We start from the raw sequence: 22,551 nt of genomic DNA, 5'->3' as shown, positions 1-22,551 counted from the left end.
ATTGTATTTAACAGTCCCCAGCTATCAGGAGTATTTTAGCCATTATAATTGTAGTATCTGAATAAGTTAATTACCTGAGTGTTTTAAGAGAATTTTACTCTCAGTAATCTTAATTTACCATAAAATTAGGCTGAGTAAATATTACCAGAAGTTAAACTGCTTTGCTCTTTAACCAAGTTTTTGCTAAATTAAAATACAGTTCCGGTAGAAAGCATGATTTTTTTCCCTCGAACTTCATCCCTCACCTCCTTAAATGTAAAATAACTGTTTGTCTAGTTAGCATTTTTTTTATTCTCCCTTAAAGAGAAAATACCAAGTTTTTGTTTTTCTACCATTTCAACTTTTGGGGGAATCTTCCCCTGCCCCACTCCTAATCTTATTTTAGATGTTTTTTAAATGGGACCAGGCCTTTAACTTCTCCCAATCTTAACCACATTGAATTACACGTAAGAGTAATTTTAAGAAATCCTCTCTCCTGGTCTTTAATTTATGAGATAATTTGCTATGGACAGAATAGGGGAACCTTCTTTCCCCCCTTCAGGAAAGAATGAGTAATTTGGTTGTTGGAAACCTACTAAAGAGTAGGTAGGGAGAGAAAACAAGCATCAGCTGAAGAGATGAAGCAGGTTTGTTTTTGCTTGTTTTTTAATGGGGGGGAGGGCAAAGTGTTAAAACCCAACCTATCAAAGCCAAATCAAAACCAAAGGGACAATAATTCTTTTAACTAATATTGATATTAAATATTTCCATAGTGGGCTGAATATGCTGGTTTTTGCCATTTTCACATCATTTATGGATTAGATGATTTCTAATTTCTTTACATATAACAAGAGAAGCTGTATTGTTAAAAATCCCAGTACTCTAAATGTTAGTGTTATATACCAAGTATAGACAGAACAATTTCAAATTTTCCACACAAGAGTAGTGCTTTTTTCCTTAATGTTCTTTAGATTAATTTAATTTAATAATGTAATAAATTAATGTAATTTAAATTTCTTTAGAAAATATTAAATTTAATTTACCCATTGATTTCCATTTATAACTTGAGTTATATTCCCCCCAAAATAAACGAACCTGGCCCCAACCTCTAGTTTTTAAAAAGCACATTTAGGAATCCTAACATTGTCCAAGAACCAGTCAAAGAAAGATTGCACTTAAGATTGACAAAATATAAAAGCATAGTTCTCATTCGAAACCCTTTCCAAAATAAAGTTATGGTCATCTGCATCGTCAGTTCATAATAGATTTGTGCATTCAGTAAAAACTACATTTACATTTAAATATTTAATTTTAATATAGGTAATTCTTATCTTGGGAATTCTCTATAACTTTGTGGAATTTGATTTCTATTACTAGCTAGAGCAGTGACAACTACCTGGCTAGTTAAAATAAACATTAATTTCTAGAGCTTTTTATTTTTGTTTTTTAGAACTAACAGACGAGGTAACACTGATTTCTACTGACATTGTTACTGTCAGCCCTGCAGACATGGAAGAGAAAGACCATCACCTATTTTTTCATAGAAGATCTACTCTAGCAGTCACAGACAACTTATTAGAAAGCTAAAAATTTGATAGCATAAATCAGTTGTCAAGTTGTTTGGGCTTTTGGACAAAGATGGAAAGGGGAAGCATGGCATAATCTGTTTTGCTATCAAGAAAAAAATAGTTTAGCACTTGATAGCAACTAGGTGTTAATTGAAGTTGGAGTCTTTTGATTGGGGTAACTAGCCATATAAATTTGTATATTTAACCATCTGAAACTTGTATATAGTGCTGAGAACAAATTTGTTGTTGTTATTCAGTCGTTTCAGTGGTGTCCAACTCTTCATGACTCCATTTGGCAAAGATATTGGAGTGGTTTGCCATTTCCTTCTCCAGCTTATTTTATAGATGAGGAAACTGAGGCAAACAGGGTTAAGTGACTTGACTAGGGTCATAGCTAGTAAATGTCTGAGGCCAGATTTGAACTCAGGGAGATGTCTTCCTGAGTTGAGGCCTGGCACTCTATCTACTGTGCTATCTATCATAAAGTATTAAGAGAGAATCCCACTGACACTTAAGAGATTCAACTGCAGAAATAAAGTAAGCATATGTAATTGATTATAAGAGTCTACTTTTATGGCATTTTCTTGAAAATAAGTTATGGAATGGATATCCTTTTAACAGGTAAGATAAAGGTTTAGAAAGCACTGAGTTTTTTTTTTTAGGTTCACTTGTTCAGTACAGCTTCTTAAAGGAAATGATAATTTGCTAATTTTTTAAAGCAAATTTTATTTGCTAATGTGATAATCACAGATAAATTCTTACTAGTGTCCTATTCATCTTTAGAATAAATGTTGAAAAAAAAACAAGTTTACTCTGGCCTCAAGAGAAATGGGATGGAAAGTGGAGTTGGGGGGGAAGGTAGAGTTTGGGGAGCTTGCCATGGGGAAGAGCTATGGTTTTAGAGTCAGAGGATATGGATTCAAATGTCAGCTCTTCTACTTACCAGTTTTGTGATCTTGAACAAGTCACTTAATTGCTCTGAAACTTACGTTCCTCATCCTTTTACAGCAGAGAGTAGGCTATCCAGGGTGGGGAACCTGCAGCCTTGAGGCCACATTCCCTACCCCTGGAAGGTTCTTTTCCAGATCTAAATTTGTGGTCCTGAGGCTTTAAAGTATGAATGTAGGTAACATCCATTAATTTATCCCCCTTAATAGATAATCATTTAACTTAAACATTTGTTTGTGGGCAATTTGCTAGAAATGAAAATTGTTGCAGAGGTAAGATTAAAATTAAATAATTTTTTTAGTATTTTAAATTTGTCTTGTATTTTTATATATATATATATATATATTTATTTATTTATTTAATCTCCATCTTCTCATCTTGGTTCTTCAAGATATGCTGTGATAGCATTTGGCTGTGCCAGCTGTCCAAAATTAACTTGTGGACGTGAAGGCTGTGGAACAGAGTTCTGCTACCATTGTAAACAAATTTGGCACCCAAACCAGACCTGTGATGCTGCCCGACAGGAGAGAGCCCAGAGCCTACGTCTGAGAACAATACGTTCTTCTTCCATTAGTTATAGCCAAGAGTCTGGAGCAGCAGGTATTTATGCCCAGTTACTATCTCTAGAATGTTTGGAAGATAAATAATTTATTTCAACAAATAGCAATGTAGTCCAACAGCTTTGGATTCTTTGTTCCCCTTCCAATGTTCAGATTATTGTGCTATGGCATAGGATTTCTGACCTGGAAATACTTGAGAAAATTTTATGTGACGAAATATTTTCATTATTTAAAAGTTATGATTGAAAAAATTAAAATATTAATTGTTTCTTAAGAAATAAAACAAAGTAAGTGCCATGATAGTTTTTATACTAAGAGTGGTCATAAAGTTGTACTCATGGTATGTATTGGTCTTTTGGTCAGGCTTAACAAAAACACCATTCAATTGAGAGGTAGATTCTGACTGAGACACTGTTAGTTATGAATTACTATTCTTTTTTAACAGAAGAAAATTATTATGTGTTGTTTTTTTTTAAGGCCTAAATCGTACAGGAGAAGATACTTTGTCTGACTTTTGAAATACTTTATTTCAGTAATTACAAATATTGTGTGTATGTGTGTAATAAGGATATTTAAGCATATTTTAGGTTGAGAGTTTAAAAATACAAATCCATGTTTGCAGGTCATGAGTTTGAAATTATTTTAGGGTTCATATGTGAATAATGTATTTATCCTCCATGCCCAGTAGGAAAAACATTGTCATAAGCTGTAGAATCCCAAATTCAGATTCTGTGGCCCATTTTAATGTTTATCCTACAGGTCTTCATAAGAGGCTCATGTTACTTTTAAACTCCTAATGCTTTTATTGGGATTTCAATAAGGCAGATATATGAGGGAAGATATTTTTACTCGTGCTTTTGGGAAATGAAAATCTTGAAAAGTATTTTGGTATTTTCTTGAACTGAAATGTAGAATGTAGCATTTGTCAAGTTGTATATACCCAGATATTTTTTTTCATTATGTGTGGATTTGCTTTATTCTGTTCCCTCAGTTCAAAAATATGATAAAACCTCAAAGTATTAGTAAAAAATGACAGACCTGAAGTAGTTGTTGAAGTAAGATGAACTGAAAAGTACCTAAGCAGTTGCCTTTAGGGGCCTACTTGAGAAATGACTTGCCCCTTCTCAGAGTAGGATAGGACCCGTCAGAAACAGAATCATAGAATTTGGGATTTAGAAGAAGCCTTAGTGGCCATCTAGTCCAGTTCATACTGAAAAAGATCCAGACTGTCATATCTGACAATATCTGATCATATACCCTCTGCTTAAAAGAGAGAGAACCCACCCGCTTTTGGGACAGAATAGGACAGGAGGGAGAGTTAGGAGTAGAGGGGGTAAAGGGGAGTTCTAATAAGGAAAACTTGTTTGCTAGTGGATTTGTGTGTACCTGAACTGTATGTATATATTCATACATAACACCTGTAAAGACGTGTGTGTATAGGTGTGTATGTACGCACAATTAAGTGACATGATTTTTATTTTTGACACCACAATTTATACAAGCAAATGCATTAATTAGTCCCCTGTAAAGCTGTCATCTTTAAAATCTGCACACTTATTTCAGTGACCCTGTCATTCAAAGCATTTCTGAAGCAATTCTTTTGAGATTACTTTCAGAACTTATACATTTTTTTTTTTGTTTTGGGGGAAGGGGAAATATCCTTGGAGACAAATTTTATACTTCATAAGTAAACTTAATTGTTAGAAATAACCAGTAAAGTAACTCAGTGTCAAATCTGTTGAGTAAGAATGATTAAACTGAACACACTAATTCCATGTCTTGGCCAACAATGAGCTGTTAACTATAAAATAAGAAAACTGGCTTCCTATTGTGGGAAGTTAGGCGACTTTGAACACAGTTCCAAGAATTCAATAAATGTTTTGAGGAATGGCATTTGAATAAACTTCTCAAGGTAATAATTTTAAAAGGTCTGACCATGTCACCATGGTACTCAACAGTGGCTCCCTATCACTTCCCACATCAAAGACAAACTATTTGGCATTCAAAGCCCTTAATAATCTTTGCTCTAAAAAGTCAGTGGTCTAAGTTTATGCAGTTTATTCAGAAATGACTCCCAACATCAGCAACAGGTTTTTTCCTGTCTCTCAAAATATAGTTTCTTTTTTGTAATTATATTTGGTTTTCAACATGTCCTGTACCCCATCTCCCTTAAAGAGATTAGTGTTGATATATAAACATTAGGTTACAAGTCTAACCCCTCTCATTCTTTATTCCTCAATCATATTTAATAACATCTTTTGCTATTGTTCCCTGTGTGTACCTTTGCATTGAATTCAAGGAGTCTTAAATTTTGAGAGTATTATTGAGTCCAAATCAGACTATTAGTTTGTGACAAGACAAGCTACCACCACCTTTCCCAGCCCTTTTTTAGCACATGGTTCAGGTTTCTTCTCTACCCTAATAATGCCTTATATTTGGGGACTTTAATATACATGTCAAAATCCCTTTAAACAACCTGACTTCCCAGTTCATCAGCTTCTTCAACTCTCATGACCTGCAACTTAGCTAACTGCCACACACAGGAACTGTCCTAGTTTTGACCTCATCATCTTTCACAAATACCCTACGTCCGTCATTTAGAATTCTGAAATTCTTCTACATGACATGACTTCCTAACCTTCCTATCTCTCTGTGTGCCTCATCCCTCCTAACTTCTTCATCCTTCTTGACCTTCTGTCATTTTACACCTCCCTGTCATCCTAGTACTGCTCTGGCCTTCCTTCCCTTCATAATCTTGATACTACAATTAGCCAGTTCAACTTCATTCAATCCTCTACCCTCAAGTTCTTTGCCTCCTTGCTGCTTTGCTTCTTATCCACCTGTAAACCTCAGCCCTAGATTACTTTCTACCATCTGTCTACCTTCTTGGCTTCTGCTTTCTGTTTGCTGAATTCCAGTGGAGGAAGTCACGCAATTGACTGGATCTGCCAGAAATTTTTAATATCTAATCTTAACTGGGTCTTCACTGCTACACAGTAATTCCTTTTCTTTTCCATATCACACTTCCCACAATATGTTCTAAATCTTCTCTCCTCAAGCCACCAAATCTGCACTCTGAATCCATCAACTCTCTATCTAGAGGTGAATAGCATGTTTCATCATGAGTCTTTTGGAATTATGGCTTATCAGAGTTCTGTCTTTGAAAGTTGTTTATCTTTACAATATTGTTGTTTCTGTATAAATTGTTCTCCTGGTTCTGTTCACTTTGCAATAATTCATAGAAGTCTTCCTAGGTTTTTCTGAAACCAGTTCAATTCAGTAAACATTTATAAAGTTCCTAATCTGTGCCAGGCTCTGGAGATATAATTAAGAAAAAAACATAGAGTCCCTCCTAAAGACCTTACAACTTAATGGAAGAAGGCAACATGCAAAAGGAAGCTGACAGGGGTAGGGGGGCCACCAGTGGGTACCCAGCCAGAGGATACACTGTTTTCTGGAGTTGAAGACAGACAGAGCAGCTGGTGGAGAATGGAGTACCAAGAAAGTTGTGAGGCCTCTATAAAGGAAGGCTTTGATGAAAGGAGTTTAGTACTCTGTCTTCTAGCCCTCCACTCTGAGGAGGAGAGGCAATTCAGGGTGAGTTGACAAAGTGTAGAGCATCAAAACCTGACTCATCCTTTGTGATGATTTCTTTCAGCACAATGATGTTCCATCACATTCATGTATTATAATTTGTTCAGCTGTTCCCTAGTTGATGGTCATCTCCTCAATTTCCAATTCTTTGCCACTGCAAAAAGAGCTGCTATAAATATTTTTCGTGCATTTGTGTCCTTTTCCTCTTTCTTTCATCTCTTGAAATACAGACTTAGTAGTAGAATTGCTGTGTCAAAGAGTGTGCACAGTTTAATATTTTTAAGGGCATAGCTCCAGAATGGTTGGACACATGGTACATTATTGTATCTCTTTTCCCATAGTTCCTCCAGCATTTGTCATTTTGCTTTTTTGTCATCTTAGCTACCCTGGTGGGTATGACGTGATACTTCAGAGTTGTTTTAATTTGCATTTTTCTATTAGAGATTTAGAGCACTTTTTCATATGCTTGTTGATAGCTTGGATTTTTTTCTTTTGAAAACTACCTTTTCAGATCCTTTGGTCCTTTATCAATTGAGGAATGACTCTTTTTTCTTATAAATTTGACTGTTGTCTATGTATCTGAGACAATGACACCTTTATTACAGAAATCTCTGAAAAGATATTTTTTTTTTCAGTTAACTTATTCTTAGAATAACTCTGATACCTATTGTGCTATGAAAGGTGACCCTGAGTTTTCTAAAGTTTGCTGAGCAAAGAATCATCTCTGGAAATACTTTAAGAATAGATAAAGTGATACTCTATAGTCTGAGGGCTAAAAGTTTGTCTTCAGATTGGTTGTGGAATAATGACTTTTTCTACTCTAACAAATTATAAAGATAATATATTAAGTCATAGCTTATGATCCATAGAGGGAGTACCCACATCAATCAGTAAAGTTAATTATTTAAGTAAGTTCTTAATATGAAACCTCACCTCCTCTATAGCTGTCCCAAGGACTTAACTTCATCTCTTCATTCCTATTCTTTTTGCTCTTGTGTTATTTCTCATCTTTTATCAGACTAACACGAGAAATGCTTGTGGTTAAATTACAAAATAGTATTGGATAGTGCATTAATGGAAAGATTTGAGTATATGAGTATCTTCATTTCAAATATTAAATCATCAAGATTCTATTAGAAATTTTATCAGGAATGATTGTTTATTGATATAATTTGATATATTTTACGTATCAGTAAAAGTTTCTATTTTTTTTCTTAATAATAGCTGATGATATAAAACCATGTCCACGATGTGCTGCCTACATAATAAAGATGAATGATGGAAGTTGCAATCACATGACATGTGCTGTCTGTGGTTGTGAGTTTTGTTGGCTGTGTATGAAAGAAATCTCAGATTTACATTATTTAAGGTAAGTTTAAGGTGATAGTTATATATAATATAAAAACAAAATGGCATTACATTTTTTTCGCACTAGTGTTTTAAAATTTAGATTTTGAAACATACTTAAAGTGATTAATTTTGTTCTAATTCAATAAATGGTAGAATGAGCCAATTTTTTTTAGTAAGATTAATAACCAGCAACATTTCTAGGAAGAATTTTTTGTAATGAGATGTAACATTGCAGAGTGCTAGCTAATATTGGAGACATGGGTTCATATCTGTTAGGACACTAACTAGTGTGTGACCATAGTAACTTAACCTCCTTGAGCCTCTGGCAAGCCTATAAGATTGGTAGTTGTAAATAAGGATGTTTTATTGTATCACAGTGGAGGCCTTTGGCTGTATTGGGTCTTAAAAGTCCTTTAAAAATTTTTTGTATGTAAATTATAACTGTCCACAAAATGTGTATATATCTAATATGTGACTATAAAAGGAATATTTTACTGCTTGAATAATAACTAAAGGTTTCTTGGGTGGTTGAGTACTAAGAACCAATTCCAATTCCCCTTGTGCTATACAAACTACTTTTTTGTTTTAGAAAATCTTTTGGTTGTATTAAAAAAGTACAAAACTTTAAAGTCACTGTTATAATCTTGTCTAATAATTATTCTTGGGTTTTCAAACTAGTGTTGGTTTATTTTTCAATTCTTTTCATTAGCCCATCAGGATGTACTTTTTGGGGAAAGAAGCCTTGGAGCCGTAAGAAGAAAATACTATGGCAGCTAGGAACACTCGTTGGTGCTCCTGTAGGAATTGCTTTAATAGCTGGCATTGCTATTCCTGCAATGATTATTGGAATTCCGGTGTATGTTGGACGTAAGGTAAAATACACAATTGCTTATTTGATTTGTGGCTGTTGTAATCTTCCTTGATCGGTTATAATGCTTGACTGTTAAGATTGCTTGTAATACTGTTGACTTACGGAATTTATATAGTTCCCTTACGGAATTTATATAGTTCCCTTAGTCTTTTTCACATAAACTGTTACTGCCTTTTTTTAACCAAAGTATAGAAGTGTATATTTATCCTTGTTAGATTTAATGTCGTTAGATTGGGCCCATTATTTTAGACTGTTGAGATTTTTGTTTATTTTGGATCCTTCCTGCTTCAGTTCATATCATGCATAAATTTGTATCATAATCATGTACTTCATGACCATTATACCTTCAGTCCTAGTTTTTCTTTAAGAAAGTTGAACAAAATGGAAACCTTCCAAGCATTCCATTAATTATTAGTCCCTGAGTTATTGTTCAGCCAGTTCAAAATCCACCTTAATTGTAGTGACATCTGGCTTACTTTTTCTAACTTGTCCACAAGAATATTTTAAAATATTTTTGTATGATGCTTTGCCAAAATGTACAGCTTTTTTCCAATCAAAATCAGAAATTATAAGTCCTGATTTCTTCTTGATAAAACCAGGCTGGTACATAATGAGCACTGAATACCTTTCTAAGTGTTCACAAACCATTCCTTCAAGTGTAACCCAATTAAGAATTCTACCTGAAATTAGTTAGTTCAACAAATACCGAAATATGTGTCTGACGTATGAAGCATGATGCTGTACACAAACCCTTGCTGCACTCAAGGATCTTACAGTCTTTTGGGGAAGAGAGTGAGCAGAAGGCAAATGTTGAAGAAAGCAATGATACAGAGAAGAATGAGATATGTACTGAGGAGAAGTGTAAGCAGAGTGCTGTGAGACATTTGAGGAGGGATTTGGGGATCACTTTTACTTAAAGTATCAAGAATAGTTTTTCATGGAAGAGGTGGCTTGAAGCTGAGCCATGAAGGAAGGGAATGATTTCAGTAGTCTGAGATCAGTGGGGCGAAGAAAGAGAAACTCTGTGATGAAGGAGTGTCTTAAGGAGTGAATAGTTCTCAATGTCACAGATTACAGAGAGGTCAGGGAGAATGAGGACAGAAAAAAGGGCTGTTTGACTTGGTAATGAGGTCCTTAGTTGCTTTGGAGGTGACTGTAACAGTGATGGGGATGACAGCCATATTGAAAGGGGTAGAGAGTGAAAAAGTGATGAGGAAGTAGAGGTGAGGAGTACGGACTAGTATTTCAAAGAGTTTGGCATCAAAAGGAAAAGAGGATGACAGATCGATAATTTTAGTAAATAATGATAATCAGCAACACATATAATGCTTTAAGGTTTATGGAGCACTCTGTGTACATTATTGCATTTTATTCTGACAACAACCCTGTCAGGTAGGCACAACGGGTATTGTTATCCCCATTTTTACAGATGAGAAGACTGAGGATCGAATTAAGTGACTTACCTAGTCACAAAGCAACTAAAAGTATCTGAGGCAGAATTCAACCAGGTCTTCCCATCTCCAAGCCCACAGTTCTGTTCATTATGCATTGTTATCTCTTCAAGAAGATTTGAGTATATTTGTAGGCTAAATAGAAGTTCGTTGTCCTATAGTTTCAAGAATTCATCTTCATCCTTGGTTTGAAAATTGGAACATTTATGCATATCTTGGAGCACCTTTCCCATTCTCTTTTTTTTTTTTCCCAAGATCACTGACAGTGGTTTACTAGTCACATACAGAATTACTTTATTACCCTAGAATGTAGATCATTTAGGCCTAGTGATTTGAAGAGCAGCTAGGAGATCTCTTTTGACTTATTTGGGGTTCTGATCCTCAGTAACTGTTTTTGTTATCCTTCCCAATTCAAGGGTTAGCCACCAAGTGATAAATATGGCCATAGCAATTAAAGAATCCTATCCTGTAAGGCATGAAGAGTTTTATTCTCTGCATTGGTGAAGGGTATTCCCATACTAACAAAATCCCAAGTCTTCAAAGTATTGAAGCATATAGTTGAGAATATTTAAAATTTAATGGTATTCTTTGACCCTTCAGGGTCCCAGCCCACTCCCTTTTATACTCTTATTCTCCCCCCAACCCCCAAGATCAAATCCTTTACAATTCATATGCAGAGCTGGTGGTGTTATTATGCAAATTATGTAACATGTCTAAACATGGTTTATTTTTATTCACCAAGACATTACTGTTATATGAGGTGTATATAATTTTTTCTGAGCATACACAGTAATGTTATTCCAGCTTTGTTTTCTACAATGCTTACTGACTAGCAGGCTAAAATAAAATGTAAGTCTCTCTCCTGAACCCACCTGCCAACAAAGTACACAGACTATGCTTCCCAAGTTAGCCCCATTGAGGGGGATGATGCTACCCTTATCCAACTGCATATTTTGACAACCTGAAGGATATTGTCTAAAAGAGGTCATCAGGACAAGAATACTACCCTATATATAGATTGAATGCTAGCTTAGCTAGGTTAGTAAAGAAATGAAGGCATTTTTGGCAAACATCCCATAAGTGCCTATATACTTATTAAGCATCCTAAAATAGGATGAAACTCATACAGTTTACTTGGAAGTTTTCCAATATTATGTTTAAACATCTAGTGTATAACCATGTTGAAAATAAACTTAGTTTTTCTAATTTGCTGAATATAAAAATTATGCTATCCTCTAATCAGATAGTTCTATGACTCACTTTTTATTAGAGATTTCATTAATTGAAAAAAAAATTAAATACTTAAGACCAGTTAACATGACTGTATCATAGTGATGATGATAGCAGTCAGATTGAAAGGAGTTGAAAGTGAAAAGGTGGTAAGTGAGTAGGGGCAAGGAGTACAGACTGGTATAACTAAATAACACATGTTAAGTCACTTTGATAAATTACTTTCTGCAAAATATTAGATAGGGATAAGGTAAACATTTGTGAAAATGCCAAGAGAGCTTAGATTTGCCTTATATTAGAGACAGTCTTTTTTTTTTAAATGAGGAAATATTTTAACTTTTTAGCAAGTCTAGACCTATTCCATCTAAATTGAATATGTAATGTATCTCTTCTCCAACCATTTTTCTTTCTACTCAAGATTCATAATCGATATGAAGGCAAGGATATTTCAAAACACAAACGGAATTTGGCCATAGCAGGTGGTGTAACACTGTCTGTAATAGTATCTCCGGTTGTAGCTGCAGTAACTGTAGGTAAGCAAATACTGAATACCTTCAGATACCTCCAACTTCATTTTCCTTAGTTTTGAGAAAATTATAAAATAAAGAATTTTGAAGTTAATGTTAAATATGAAAGGTTCAGTTTGAAAATGATAAAATATGCCTTTGGTATAAAAATTAATAATTTATGTGTTAAGGAATGTTACGTTTTCATATTTAGTGTAGAAACTGGAACCTCATTCCAGTTCAGAGTGTTAAAATTTTAGTGGAATAAGTTATTTTTGTATACATATCTAAGTTTGAACTCTGACACCTTTATTTTGTACTCATCATCTCTTAAAAATGCTTTCCCAGTTTTATTTTTTCAGTGTTTTACTTTTTGGTTCATAATAACATTTAATTTAAATTCTCTTTCTCTTTTTTAAGGCATTGGTGTTCCTATTATGTTGGCTTATGTTTATGGAGTCGTTCCAATATCTCTCTGTCGAAGTGGGGGTTGTGGAGTGTCAGCAGGCAATGGAAAGGGAGTCAGGATCGAATTTGATGATGAAAATGATATAAATATTGGTGGAACAAATATAGCAGTAGGTAAGCCGTTTAACCAAAGGAAGCATATTACCTGACAGTAAATTCATGAAAGTGATCAAGTATAAGCTAGAACCATAAGATAAGGTTTGAATCCTGGCTTTGCCGTTTTATTCTCCCATTTGACTAAAGATAAGGCACTTAACCTTTAGCATTGACTTTCTCATCTGTAAAATCTGGAGGATTAAACAAAAAGATCTCTTTCAGCTCTAAATCAGAGATTCTGTAATCATAAATGATAGAATCTTACTGCCCTTTGTATTTATTTGGACTAGTATGAATGTGGGCCTGTTTTGTAAGTAAAAGTAATTACAAAGTAAAATCTCTCAGGAAAAGGGTATGCAGTGTAGTCCAAGCTTATGTCAGTTCTCTAGGCTTGCATATTCAATTCAGCAAGCATGTATTAAGCACCAAGTATGTGCCCAGTACAAGGATAAAAAGACATCACAACAGCTTCTTCCCTTGAGGAGCTTCTATTTGACTAGATATCAGGTATCACACTGACATATTGAACTGGCAGTTCATTAAAACTCACAGATCTTTTTCAGATCAACTGATAGCTAGCTATGACTTTCCCCATATCATATTTCTAAAGTTGATTTTTTTTTGTGGTTTTTTAATTATTATTAATTTATTTTTAGTTTTCAACATTCACTTCCACAAGATTTTGAGTTCCAAATTTTCTCCCCATCTTGTCCCTCCCCCTACCCCAAGATGGCATGCATTCTGAATACCCCTTCCCCTAATCTGCCCTCCCTTCTATCTCTTCCCCCTTCTCTTATCCCCTTCCCCTTCAGTTTTCCTGTAGGGCAGGATAGATTTCTGTACCCCATTGCCTATATATCTTATTTCCCAGTTGCATGTGAAAACAAATTTTTTTTAACATTTTGTTTTTTTTAACTTTGGGTTCAAAATTTTTTCCCTTCCTCCCTCCCCACCCACCCTCATTGAGAAGGCACGCAATTGAACACAAGTTATACGTGTATAGTCATGCAAACACTTCCATAGTAGTAGTCATGTTGTGAAAAATTAAGTGTATTTCCCTTAATCCTATCCCACCCCCCATTTATTCTATTCTCTCTTTTGACCCTGTCCCTCCTTAGAAGTGTTTGCTTCTGATTATCCCCTCCCCCAATCTGCCCTCCCCTCTATCATCCCCCTGCTCTCTTGTCCCCTTCCCCCCCCCCCATTTTCCTGTAGGATAAGATAGATTTCCATACCCAACTGAGTGTATTTGTTATTCCCTCCTTAAGCCAAATTCGATGAGAATAAGATTCACTCATTCCCTCTCACCTTCCCGTTTCCCTTCCACTGTAAAAGCCTTTTCTTATCTGTTTTATGTGAGATAATTTACCCCATTCTACCTCTCCCTTTCTCCTTCTCCCAGTATAATCTTCTCTCACCCCTTAATTTTATTCTCCAGATATCACCCCTTCATCTTCAACTCAACCTGTGCTCTCTATTTATCTATCTATATACATACATATAATTTTTTCCCTCCAACTATCCTAATACTGACAAAGGTCTCATGAGTTACATGCAGGAATGTAAAAAGTTCAACTAAAGTTGATTTTTTTTTTAAACTCGTGGATAAGACTTTCCATTCATCCCATTAAATTTCATCTTCTTAGATTCGGTCTAGTGTTCTATCCTGTCAAGATATTTCTGGCTACTGACCATCATTGTCCAGGGTGGGAGTTGTTTCTTCCAGATTTGTATTATCTGCAACTCTTATAAGCATGCTCTCTGTTATTTATTCAAGTCATTAATAAAAATATTAAGTAGCATAAAACCATTAATGACTGTTGGATAGGTCTATCCATTCAATCACCTTCAGACCCTCCTAATTATATTATCATCAGTTCCACATATCTCCATCTTTTTCAAAGAGTAGTGTGAGAAACATTTATAAGGTGTATTTTCTATATCTTTCAGTTTAGTGACAGTGTCAAAAAAGGAAGCAAGGTTAATGTGGTATGATCTGTCCTTGATGAAACCATGTTGACTTTTGTAATCAGCACTTCCTTATATTTTATTTTTTTATTTTTTATTTTTGCTTTTTGGTGAAGCAATCAGGGTTAAGAGACTTGTCCAGGGTCACACAGCTAGTAAATATCTGAGTGTCTGAGGCTGGATTTGAACTCAGGTCCTCCTGACTCCAAGGCCAGAGCTCTATCCACTATGCTACCTAACTGCCCCAAACACTTCCTTTTCTAGGTGTTCCCTAGTCTTTTTTTTTTTTTTTTGGTTAGGCAGTGGGGTTAAGTGACTTGCCCAGGGTCACACAGCTAGTAAGTGTTATGTGTCTGAGGCCGGATTTGAACTCAAGTCCTCCTGAATCCAGGGCCGATGCTCTATCCACTACACCACCTAGCTGCCCCCCCCAACCACTTTTTTAATAATCTGTTCTCAAATTTTGCCAAGAATTGAAGTCATACTCATTGGCCTATAGTTTGAGGACTCTGTTCTTGTTCTGAATATTTTTTAGAGGACAGCATTTAAGGGACAGCCCTTCTCCAGTCCTTTGGTACTTCTGTCTTCCACAGTCACTACTTCTTTTCGGCCCAAGAATATAGTTAATATTAGGCAAATGACCTGAATTCCTCAGGGGCAGCTAATTGCTCTTCATACTTCATCAGAAAAATAGAATCAAAATAAGATTCCAACAGCTCTTCTCTTCATTGTCATTTATTGCCCCATCTATATCACTGGTCTCTCTTCAGACCTCATTATTCCTGCAGCATTTAACAATATAAACCTCCACCCCTTCTTTGATCATATCTCATCCCTGGATTTTTGTGATACTTCTCTTTTTTCTTCTTACAGGTCTGTTTCTACTTTTCTGACCTTTTCTTGGATCTCCTGGAGTGCTTTCTCTTCCCTCTATTCGAGTGTTCTACTGAAGCCCTGCCCTTTGCTCTTAATCTCATCTATGCCTCCTCCCATCACAATCAAATCTATTACTTTGGTAGAATGTTCCCCTGCACTTGAGGTCCAGTCCCTCACTGAAATCTTGTACTTTTTTATATAAATATGTTCCCTAAATGACAGTGATAATCTATACTTGGATCTCCTGCTCTTACCTTCAACTCAGTATGTTCAGAGCCAAACTAACTTTCTACCAGATAAAACTTGACCCTTCTAACTTTCTTGTTGCTGTTAATAGCACTCCCATTCTCCCAGTCACCTAGGCTTAAAATGTCAGTCATCTTTCAGTCTTCCTTCTCCCTCTACATCTAGTAATTTCCTAAATTTTGTCCATTGTGTCTCTGTAGACTCCTGGTCATGCCCACGACCTACTCACCTGCATCACCTTAAAATAGCAATAAATTCGCCAAATACAGTAAAAGAACAATAATTTAAAAAATGAGTAAGAAATTTTCACAGAAATGCCAGTGGAAATAAACAAAATCAGTCCTTTTATAATGAATTAATACTGTGGAATAAAATAAATAAGAAATCTCTTGCAGAAAGAAAATACAATACTACAAGTATAACAACTATGGACACCCAAGAAAGAATAGAACAATGATAAGAACCTTCCAGGGAGGTTTAAAAGTTTAATAAGAGAATTAAAGGAAAATAAAAGGATAGAAATTAGATCTTTTAAAGAAAACTTTATCATTCCTCCTTTACCTAAGCAAATTAACAAACTTTATACCTTATGTTATCTTATCAGGTGTGTAGTGGAACTATACATATGTGCTTCATGTAGACATGAACCCTTCAAAAATAAATTTAAAGAATTATAACGTTTAGATCAAAACCAGTTGAGTCTTTGGAGAGATTTAGTCAAATCCTATCTCATGGCATTTTCTTGATTATATGTTCAGTCAGTATTCATTAATTGTGCTGTTCATATAAGCATTTTATGTACTTTCATCTATCTTGCCTTGGAATTTAATTTTTATCTTAAAATTTTCAGCAGTTATAATCAAACTCATTTCAATTTTTTGGAAATGTTTTTATTTAGATGCGACTTCAGTAGCAGAAGCACGCCACAACCCTAGCATAGGGGAAGGCAGTGTTGGTGGACTGACTGGTAGTTTGAGTGCTAGTGGAAGCCACATGGATAGAATAGGAGCCATTCGAGACAACTTAAGTGAAACAGCCAGCACTATGGCACTAGCCGGAGCTAGTATCACAGGGAGTCTATCAGGAAGTGCAATGGTCAACTGTTTTAACCGGTAAGAATGTTCTCTACACTATGCTATACATGTGTAAATTAAGCTGGTTGTGGAATTATTAGAGTGTAAGGTATTATCAATGAAAATTATCTCATCAAATTGAATTGCCCTTCAACCTGTAGGTTATAATTTGCTAATAACATAATTCTCATAGATTCAGTTTGTCAGTTTTGAAAAAAAATAATTCTAATTGAAAAAAATTAAAGTTGTAATCTGACAGTAGTACTGTTTTTGTGTTCTAAATATTAGAAGCTAGAAGTAAAGCATACTGCACTGCCAGTTTCTCAGAAAAGGAGCATTTATGTCATAGGTGTTTTATGAATTTAGTAATGAAAATTTCATATTCTAAATTAGTATTGAATACCTGACACTGAACTAGCCTTTTAAGTTGTGTCTTCATTCTCAGTAATTGAGTAAATACCATACAGTAATCGAAATAACAAAGTATGAAAAATTTTCTAGCTATCTTACCTTTTCTTCCCTTTGATTGTACATGGCTAATTCAGAAGTATTCATTACTTGTGGCTTGCCATTATTTGTTAGCCACGATTATATGTAAATTTATCTTTTAGTTAGAAATATTATGAGAATTAAAAAATAACATAGAATAAGTTAGAGTTTCAGTGTTACATAACTCTTATCAGAGTTCTTGCTCTTAAATACAAATATTTTTTGCTACAGTACATATCATTTGGATCTTTACATCTCATTTGCGATAAAAATATAATTCAGTTGGTCACTTCTAGCATAGGATATTTTGGCTCCCTGTTTCTGCAAAATGTTATTCAAAATTGATTCTAAGTGGAATTACTTTAAAATAGAAAGATTCCAAGATTCTAGAATCTGAAAATGAGAATAGAGTAAGTTAAAATTCTTTCAAGATTTATTTTATGTTGCTATAAGTGAATATCCTGCTCAGCATTTAGCTCATCATCACATCTGAACTGATATACAGTATTCTTGTGTTTCAGTTGACTTAAGTAACCAAATAAGAAGATTTGCACTTTTAAACCAGAACTTTGGAAACTAATTTTATAGTTGTTTCTATAGTAACTATTCTCATTTACATGGCTGAATATTTTTCTTCCACGAAAGTGTTACTAATTCTTAACACATATAATAGTGCTGGCATTGCATGTAACTCTGAATCTTTCTTATTTGTATTTTTTTCCTACCTCCCTAAGGTTGGAAGTACAAGCGGATGTACAGAAAGAACGGTACAGCCTAAGTGGAGAATCTGGCACAGTCAGTTTGGGAACAGTCAGTGATAATGCCAGTACCAAAGCAATGGCAGGATCCATCCTAAATTCCTACATCCCATTGGACAAGTAAGGAGAAATTTAGTTAAAATTAAGAAAAATAAATTTAGTAGATTAACTTTAAGAGAACTAAGTCAAATGATTAGTTTGGATAGTGATTCTAATCAGCAAGTTTCTCGCTTTGGAATGGAAATAATATGAAATTATATAATAAAATTACCAAAGCAAAAAATAATTATAAAAGGAGTATAGAGAACAACGCTTTTTTAAGAAAATTGTGGTTGTAGAACAGAAGTGGATGTTCTCCAGTCTTCCTACTGTTGATTAGGAGGGAAGTAGGGTTTGGACTGCTGGGTGATAGAGTGTTGGGCCTGGAATCGGGATGACTCATCTTCCAGACTTCAGATCTGGCTCACATTAGCTGTGTGACCCTGGGCACTTACCCTTGTTTCCCTCAGTTTCTTCATCTGTAAAATGAGTTGATGAAGGAAATGGCAAACCACTTCAGTGTCTTTGCTAAGAAAACAAATGGGGTCACAAAAGAGTCGGACATAACTTAAAAATGACTGAACTGAACATTGGAAGAGAAAAGGCCTTCTTTAAAGCCACTAGGCCACAAGAAAGGACTTAAAGTGGGTTGAAAATATCTTTTTTTCTCAAACAATACTGAGTTTTATGATGAATTCTTTCTACATTAATTTGGTTTAGTAGCTTTTATAATACCTTTAAAAAAATTTTAACAAAAAAACTTTTAGTACCAGCCAAGTAAAAGTAATAAAAAGCTGAACCCAAAAATGAGTTTTTGAATGGAATTTAAGCATTTCTTGTACCACTTTGAAATTATTTTTAACCATTATTATCAAATTTTACAGCTAGTTTGTTAAAGTGAATTTCTCTTAGTCTTAAATGAGGTGTTTATATGCATCATGAATTTTATGTTTCAGAGAAGGCAATAGTATGGAGGTACAAGTCGATATTGAATCAAAACCAGCCAAATTCCGACACAATAGTGGAGGCAGTAGCGTGGAGGATGGTAGTAGTGCTCTTGGCCGTGGTCATGCTGGTAGTTCATCTGGTGGTATGCCAGAAGGTAAATCCAGTGCCGCCAAGTGGTCCAAAGAAACAGCAAGCAAAAAACCTAAAGGTAAACTGAGGAAAAAGAGTAGCATGAAGATAAATGAGACCAGAGAGGATATGGATGCACAGCTGTTAGAGCAACAGAGCACGAACTCCAGTGAATTTGACTCGCCGTCTCTCAGTGACAGCATTCCATCTGTAGCCGACTCCCACTCGAGTCATTTTTCTGAGTTCAGTTGCTCTGACTTGGAAAGCATGAAAACTTCTTGTAGTCACGGCTCCAATGATTATCACACACGTTTTGCTACTGTTAGCATTCTTCCTGAGGTAGAAAACGACCGCCTGGAAAACTCTCCCCATCCAAGTGGCATTCCTGTGCTGACTACCCCCGCTGAAGTTCCACCATTGAGTTATATTGCTGAAGAGTGTGGGAGCAGTGTTACAACAGCCAGTGTAGATCTCTGCTTTGGTGGGGGACTAAAGGAAGCAAATAACAACGACTCACAACAGGTTATGGAATTAAATACTACAATTCAGACTGAGATTTAGGCTGCAAGACATTTGCCACTGAACGGCCCTGTGTGGAGCTGGTTGAACTACCTGTGACTACTGTAAGTTTCAAGTTACCAGCAGAAACCAGGTTTCATAATAATGACGCAGTTAGATTTTATATGTAACAAGGCAGAACGCTTCATGTGGATCTTAGTTATCAAACTCTGTGAAGTGAAATGAAGCTTTAAAAGTGCATTACAACAGGACAATAAACCATGAGATCAAAGCTAATGTTTTGTGTGTTTGCCACAAAACTTTGCTTTAAAGTACATACTTGTGTATTCATATAGAAATTTGGCTTAATTTATAATGGATATATAAAATACTAATGTAGTTCTACAACATTCTCATGAAAACTTGAGACTTTCTGATAAATGGGTAGTGGCAATTTATCGAAAACCACTAAGGGATATTGTTTAAAAGAAACATGAGTCTCCCATGATCCTTCCTGATTATTCTACAATAGCTGATGTCCTTTATAACATTTCTACTCATAACTGGGCACAACTTTCTTTTTTCCCTTCTGGGATAAATCATATGCAATGTCACTATACAGAGCTTAATGCAGCCCATTTACTACTGTTTGGATACTTGTACACTTTGAGCAATGTTATGGCAATTTTTGCACAACTTTGAAAGAGAGAAACATGGTACGTGGTATATCTTGTATAATGTTTGTATCACCTTACTAGAAAGGTATAATGGTAATTAAGTAGACAGACAGCAACAAATAATGATAAGATATGTACAAAATGTAAAATAAGACTCCATTGGTTTATAAGCATTTTAAAGAAACAGTTACTTTTTTCATCAAGGGGAAGAATGTGCCCCACTGATTCTCGGTGCCTTTGGAATAGACTGGGTTTAAAGTGCCTGGTTGTTTGAGGATTTTACTGTGTTGTTTTCCAGAACGTCCTCTGTGGCCACCTTGGATTATAAAAATAACTACAGAACCTAAAATGACTGTGGTAGATAGGGAAACACATAATTCTTATTGCTGATGATGATGAAAAAATATTAGCCTACCAAAGACTCACTCAGGCTTTAGTGAACAACTTTTATGTAACAGCAGTTTGCAAAATATATGCCTGTCTCCAATCATTGAATCAAAGCACAGTGCAGTGCTTGCACAGGTATAAAAGGCAGATTCCCAGTATGGCCAGCTTAACTCCCTTTAGCTTTTGCTTACAAAAGAAGGTGACGGCTGGCCAAAATGCATGCACTGTTAACTTTCCTGCCTAATTCACTAAAATGTAAGAGCAAGTGATTCTGAAAAAATAGTAGTTAAAATGTTCTCTTTTCTATGTTTCTTGTAAGTATTGCCATTATGGTGCTACCGAGAGTTTTGGTTTGATTAAAAAGAAAAATGCCATGGGCTGCAGTCCTCTTCCATGATTTTTCCTTACCAGTTCCATTAATATGCTTATAACACTAGTGCCAGTTATGTTATTTGATAATGCCTGTTATGATATTTGTATATTTGTTTGCAATCCAATTTTGCTCAATAATATGCGTGTAAACTGCATACCTGAAATAAATGTAAGTACTAATATTTTATTGTCTTTTGATTTATGCATAAGCTTCTTTTATAAGCACAGGAATATTAATTTACTATGTAGGAGTTTTCATACAGATTGCCAGCTATCAAGATAACTTCTAATTCTGAGCCCAAAATTATAATCTGATCTTGGCAGGTAGGTAGCCAAAAGGATACGAGATGAGAGTAAAATTGTTAAACATCACAGGCCCAAGTATAGATTGGGGCACTCCACTGGAGGTCTCCTTCCAGGTTGACATCAAACTACAAATAGTTATTTTGGGGTCCGGTCTTTCTACTAGTTCCAGGTGCACAATGTACTATCATCTTGCTTACTTGTTTTTGACAAGAATAACATGAAAGCCCTTTTAAAATTCATTACTAAAATATAGGTAAACTAAACAGCACAACCTCGATCTTCTAGTTTAATTCCTCAGTAAATGTAGTAAGGTTAGTATGGTATGACCTGTTCTTAATGACACTTTTTTTTTCTCTCCTATTGAGACATTTATTTTTATCTAATCTTACAATGCTTCTCCCATTCTCCACAGCTTCTAAAAGGTCCCTGACAGTGGCTCACCAACTACATCTGACAATTGTTAGTATGCTAGAGCGAAATTCTTCTGGACTAGGTGACTTGACCTCATCACAGGCTGTGAATTGTGCTTTCTTACTATCTCCTTACTTAGTTTGAGTATTAGCTCTCTATTGGCCATATTCTTTCTCAGATACTATGTCTCTTTCCTGTGAACTCACTAAAATGTGAGGTTGGATGTCAAACACCTGTCAGCCCTTTGTCTCAAAGATGCTGAAAAGTGAACTTAAGAGTTTCATTTAACATAAAACATCAGCACTGTATTAGATGTTGACAACTGTAACCCAAAAGAACAAATAATCACTTGGCCTTCTTGGATCCCTTCCAACTTCTGTGTCTATAAAGTGAGATGCCAGTGGTGGTTGCTAAGTGAATGTTACTGGCCGAATATTAACTAATAGCAGATACTATTTACTCCTGAGGTTTTTGTTTGTTTGGGTTTTGCTACTGGATGAGGTTTCTGCAGTCATTCGATGCCACCTGACTTACACTCTCAGGCTTCGTTGTGTGCTGTGGTTTCAGTTGCGCCATCTGCAGGGACTTGGAAATATATATATATACATATATATACACACATATATGTGTGTGTGTGTGTAAACTTATAATAAACTTCTTAGAAGGACATTCAGAGTAGTGGAATGTGACCTGTATTCCAGCAATTCTCCAAATTCTCAGCAGACCAATTTTATTGGTAGATTCTCAGCTTTT

General features: G+C 35.2%; 1 protein-coding gene across 3 annotated transcripts in view; it reads left to right on the top strand.

Moving 5' to 3' along the window:
• RNF19A (ring finger protein 19A, RBR E3 ubiquitin protein ligase) overlaps positions 1-21,263 on the top strand; it is a 79,388-nt gene extending 58,125 nt beyond the window's left edge. For all 3 annotated transcript variants that reach the window (XM_027849963.1, XM_027849962.1, XM_027849961.1), the window contains 8 exons: positions 2,887-3,095; positions 7,874-8,018; positions 8,709-8,871; positions 11,970-12,084; positions 12,478-12,639; positions 16,610-16,823; positions 18,008-18,151; positions 19,027-21,263. In XM_027849963.1, coding sequence (XP_027705764.1) covers positions 2,887-3,095; positions 7,874-8,018; positions 8,709-8,871; positions 11,970-12,084; positions 12,478-12,639; positions 16,610-16,823; positions 18,008-18,151; positions 19,027-19,708 — 1,834 coding nt within the window. In that variant the 3' untranslated portion in view covers positions 19,709-21,263. The remainder of the gene's footprint in view (positions 1-2,886; positions 3,096-7,873; positions 8,019-8,708; positions 8,872-11,969; positions 12,085-12,477; positions 12,640-16,609; positions 16,824-18,007; positions 18,152-19,026) is intronic.
• The last annotated feature ends 1,288 nt before the right edge of the window (positions 21,264-22,551 follow it).

This window comes from Vombatus ursinus, unplaced genomic scaffold, assembly GCF_900497805.2.
Source record: "Vombatus ursinus unplaced genomic scaffold, bare-nosed wombat genome assembly UNPS02008961.1, whole genome shotgun sequence".
Taxonomy (NCBI): Eukaryota; Metazoa; Chordata; class Mammalia; order Diprotodontia; family Vombatidae; genus Vombatus; species Vombatus ursinus.
The sequence above is the reverse complement of the archived record's forward strand: the minus strand, read 5'-3'. Positions and strand labels throughout refer to the sequence as shown.